At 49.8% G+C, this 5,047-nt stretch overlaps 1 protein-coding gene across 1 annotated transcript; it reads right to left on the reverse strand.

The window, feature by feature from the left end:
* Window positions 1-1,601: 1,601 nt before the first annotated feature.
* Mars2 (methionyl-tRNA synthetase 2, mitochondrial) lies at window positions 1,602-4,515 on the reverse strand. The gene has a single exon (XM_028886223.2). The coding sequence runs from the start codon at window positions 4,457-4,459 to the stop codon at window positions 2,705-2,707; it is 1,755 nt and encodes a 584-aa protein (XP_028742056.1). The 5' UTR covers window positions 4,460-4,515; the 3' UTR covers window positions 1,602-2,704.
* Between the last annotated feature and the right edge of the window lie 532 nt (window positions 4,516-5,047).

A 5,047-nucleotide genomic window follows, 5' to 3' on the forward strand; every position in this document is an offset into this window, starting at 1 on the left:
ATAGTCTATTAGCCTGTTCACACTTTTTAAAGCTCATAGGTTCTCAAGAAAAATGTCTGTTTATAAAATGACTGAGGTTTTGATGCAATCAAAGATTTTTGTCTGCTTGCTGCTTCTACAGCCATGGGTTTTCCAATTAGGAATGAGCCTAATGTATCAGTTTGTAGAACACAGTACACAGTAATACTATTTAACATAAACATCACTGCTGCTGCTTACATGACTTCACAGATATAGGACAGAAGTCTGGAGAGGTGAGATCTGTTGTTGCTTGTTTGGCCGTACTTAGGATTGGCCCAAGGCCCCTTCATTTGAGGTAAGTGCTCTACCACTAAGCTGTATTTCACGGCTTCCTAATGTGACAGTCCTTGAAAACCTGATCTAGGCTGGGCTGTCACTTCCTGTAATATTGCCTCAAGAGTACACCAAAATGAGTTATTTGAGGATCACAAGAGTATCTTGAGATAGCAAAAGGGTCTATAAGATACCCCATAAAGGACCAACATTTCTGGAACTGGGAATCTTACAAATCTCCACATTTATTCCCTTCTCCCAGATCAGTTAAGGTGCCTCTCACCTTGGAAGTACAAACTCTCCAATTAAATGTAACTCTCTCCCCTTGGCAATTGTAAACTGCTGTGTCAAGTCAAACACAAATGTGTTCAAGAAGGTTATTTGTTTCACCTACTGTGTCTATGACAGAAATCTGTTTGACCTTCCTGATCACCACACAAGTAGGATCCGGTTTACCACACTTTTCCACTTAAAGTAGTTGGCTGTTATAATTCGGAATCTCTCTTCTGATCTCCTGACTCCTAGTATCTAACAGCTGGTCAAATGCCTTCCCGAGGAGCAGTCTGCAAAACCTCCACTAACAGCAAGCAGCGCTCCACTGGGAAATGAGGCAGATCACCTAAGGAAGACGCAGTGAGTCTGTGCAGGAACTCAACGCTGCAGCAGGGCTCACAAAGGAGAGGTAGAATCTCACTGCTTCTCTACATGCCTGCCTTTTAGGGAAATACAGCTGAGTCGCATTACTATGCAGCCCTCAGAGACTGAGTCCTAGACCCCAGAGTCCACCCTGCTGATCCCAGCAGGTAACAAGACACGCCCTCTGGAGACCTGCAGTGACCGAAAGCACAGAATGATGCAGAGTCCAAAGGAGCACTTGGGGACATGTCCTTCCACCGTTAGAATGTCTTCAAGCATTCTTTTCCAAACAGTGCTTCCTAGCAACCCACAGCCTGTCACTTTGCCAATTACCAGAAACTGGAGCTGAATGGTGGCACTTAAAGTAAGTCTGGAGAAACTGCCAGCACAACTGTTCACTTCATGGTGAGCCCTTTCTGCCTGACACCATACTTAGAATGGACGTTCCAAAGCAAGCTTGCATTTTAAGCTGTGGCCTAGCTCTCCATTACCTATGAGATATGACAGCGACTTACTACGTTCTAGTAAGTAACTAGTATTGTTACTTAACATCATCTCTGGGTGTTCTTTTATGAAGCCTTGGAGAAGCCCTGAACCCTTGACAGTCCTGAACACTGATCATTTGTTCCCTTCGACATTACCTTCCATAAAAATAACTGACCAGCTCTAAGTAAGGTACTTACATCAAACTTTAATAACAAGTTAAAGAAGGACAGGCATGCTGGTGCACCTACAACACCAGCACCTGGAAGGCCGAGCAGGAGACGGATGAATTTGGGGCAAGCTTAAACTATATAGTGAAACCATGTCTCAAAAAAAGAGAAGTAATCAACAAAAATTACTTTGACATAAATATATTAACAATTATTACATAATTTCTGTATTGTATTATATATCCTGATTGACCAAAAGTAATCGTATGAGGTAAATTATGGATGTCAGGAAATAAATATAAAGAGAATACTGCCCTTTGAGGGCTTTATAGATGAATTATACATATAATCATTACTAAAATTTAGTATTTGTAATGCACAGTGTACCTAAGAGCTTTATAGTTTTATCATAAATAACCTATTATATTTATTACTGTACATGTCATTTTTAGTAATTTTAAAATGAGAATTCTAGTATCTTTGTATTTTTAAAATAGCAGTGGTTCCAAAGTTATCCTTTAAGAAAAAAACAGTATGATTCTAAAGATCTGTGAATTTAGACGGTGAAAAATAATTCTCAGTCTTCTGAAATCACACACGTAAGTTGAATGTGAGAGCAGAGCCATCTACTGGATGAAGTGTAGTATTACAGAGCAGAAGTGCTGCCGTTTAAAAAATGAGAATGAACATGGGCCAAAGGCATGCAGTCCAGGACACTGGCTCCTATAGCTCCAGTAACAGAACCTCTTCAACTGGAGACCCACTGTGTCCAACAGAGTAGAGCCGACCTGTGAAGCCGGCCAGGGACTGACTGCAGCCCTAGTTTCTGCGGAAGGAGGGGCTGTGCTAAATTAGCCTGAGGAGTAGAAACACCAGAGGTAGTCTGACCATGGTTTGGGAGAAGGCACAATGAGAAGGAACAGTCTCAGAAACTTGGTCCCTCCTCAGGCATCCTTCTCAGAGACAGTGGTGAACAGAGAACAGTGGTTAGGGACACAGGGAATGAAAGGGCCAGGATAGGTGCCTGGTACCTGGTACAACACTTTCTAAACACTAACTTTCCTGAAAATGCAAAAGGAATACATTTGCTCTTTTACCATCAGCCAGTAAGGACTGAGTTTCTAGGTCCTGTGGGCTTTCACTAGCCAGGTCCTGGATTGGTCCAGCCTTGGAAACAAAAGCCCAGTGTCTGGTCCCAACTTTCTCCCTTCAAAGGGGCATGGGTGTCCATAGAATCGAGGTAGGAAGTAGAGCTCTCTAAGGCTTCTCTCTGTGGCAGAGACCCCCAGTCTTGACAGCAGCTTATCGGCTAAGTTTGGAGTAACAGGCTGAAGCAAGGTTCCAAAAACTCGCAAACATTCCAAGGCTACATGAAGCACAGTACCCAGCCAGAGGGCATCCGCAGGGCTGGTCAGTTTCCAAGGTGTGTGCCTCTGGATGAAACCATTAGTTTGCCGAACACAGCTGGACACTGCCTCCAAAGCCTTATAGATCTGAAAGTCATCATAATAGTCCGCCACCTGCTTGGGCAAAGTGGCCACCGCACTTACAAGCGCATAGTCTTCTGCCTGCGCACGAACCGATGGCCCCGTTAACCCTGGCTCACTGGGGAAACAGGCAGCGCAGAAAGATGGGTAAGTCCCAGAAGGATTTATCCTGTAGGCAGTGCACCGGTTTAAAAGCCCTCCTAAGGCATCTGCCAGCTCAGAGTCCAGCAATTTAACCACCTTTTCATCATAGTAGTCGCAGTCCCAATTGGGAACTCCCTGCCGAAGGAGAAAGTAGCGGAAGCCATCCACAGTGTAGCGATCAAGGCAAGTCCTCGGATCCACCACGTTGCCCAAGCTCTTGGACATCTTTTGGCCACTCACCGTCCAGTGCGAATGGACATAGATGCGATGTGGTGGCCTCAATCCGGCCCCTAGGAGAAGGGCGGGCCAATAAACGGCGTGAAATTTGAGAATGTCCTTACCTATGATATGAGAGGTGGCTGGCCACCAAGACTGGAAATCTGCATCCGGGTAGCCAACTACGGTGAGGTAGTTAACCAGGGCATCCAGCCACACGTAGATAGTCTGCGAATCGTCCCCGGGAACCGGAATGCCCCAGTGCAGGTGGCTACTCCTTCGAGAAACGGACAGATCGGGCAGCTCCTCCTGCAGCCACTGAAGAACTGTCTGGTGGAACGGCTCCGGCGTGATCGCCTGAGGATTGTTTCCGAGCCACCGCAGGAGTGGTTCTCGAAACTGGGAAAGCCTGAAAATGTAATTCTCTTCCTTGGTCCAAGAGACAGGATGTCCGCTCTCGAGGGACACTGGGCACAGGTCCCCCGACGGACCCACCTGCCGAGTGACCTTGGCCTCGGGTAGGAAGCACTCGTCCGAGGCGCAATACCATCCTTCATAAAGCCCTTTGTAAAGCAGACCCCGGGCCTCCAGCGCGCCCCAGAAGTGCTGCACCGCCACCCGGTGCCGGGCCTCCGTGGTGCGGATAAAGTCGGTGGAGGCGATGCCAGCCTCCCGGAAGAGCTGCCGGAACTGGGCAGACACTCGATCGCACAGCTCGGTCGGGGACAGGCCCGCGGCGGCTGCCGCCTGCTGGATCTTCAGGCCGTGCTCGTCCGTGCCGGTGGAGAAGCGCGTGGACGCAGAGCCCGGGACACCGAGACGACGGTGGCGGCACAGGGCGTCGGCCAGCAGCGCCGAGTACAGGTGCCCGATGTGCGGCGCGGCGTTCACGTAGAAGATGGGTGTGGTGAAGTAGGCCCGCGCTTCCCCGGCGTCGCCACGGCCGCTCGCCGAGCACGAACCGTAGCGGCGACAGCCGCGGCCCGCCCGGGAGCGCGCCAGCACCCGCAGGGCGCACGGCCGCAGCATGGCGCCGGCCGGCTCCAGCCCGAGAGGCGGCGTCCCCGGAGCACCGGAGGGCGCGTGCGCAGCGGGACGGCGCCCGCAGCTTCCGGCGCGGAAGCCAATGAACGGCGAGCGCTGGCGGCGGCGGCCCCGCCCAGAGCCCCGCCCTCTCCGGGCTTCCTGCGGCGCGCAGGGGCCGCTGGTCGGCGGGAGGGTTTGAGCGCCCGGCTGCTGTTGGGTTCCGAGTCCGCGCAGACGGCGGGAGAAGCGCGCGCCCTGTGTGCTGTGCGTCCTGTGTGCTGTGCTTTGAGCTGCAGCTCTACATGCTGGGAATCTGTTTCCGGTTCTGGACTGAGCTTGTTGGCCAGATTGTTATATTGAGGCGTTTTCCCAAACTCCTTAGCTAGCATACTGCAGGACACAAATCCAGCCTCTCCTTAGACTCTCGCCAACATCTGAAAAAACACTTATATTTTATCTCAGAATCCAAATAAGTATGAAAAGAAGGAAATTGGTTCCCTAGAGCACTTTAGGGAAGGATAAGCCCTGGAAAAAAAAAAGTTGTGTAGGTAACCAACTACTAATTCGTTGGATTTAGTTTATTTCCATGAA

Source organism: Peromyscus leucopus, chromosome 13 (genome assembly GCF_004664715.2).
Source record: "Peromyscus leucopus breed LL Stock chromosome 13, UCI_PerLeu_2.1, whole genome shotgun sequence".
Classification (NCBI taxonomy): Eukaryota; Metazoa; Chordata; class Mammalia; order Rodentia; family Cricetidae; genus Peromyscus; species Peromyscus leucopus.

Excerpts from the sequence above, each read along its gene's own strand:
- Mars2 (XM_028886223.2), bottom strand. The coding sequence starts at position 4,459 with ATGCTGCGGCCGTGCGCCCTGCGGGTGCTGGCGCGCTCCCGGGCGGGC.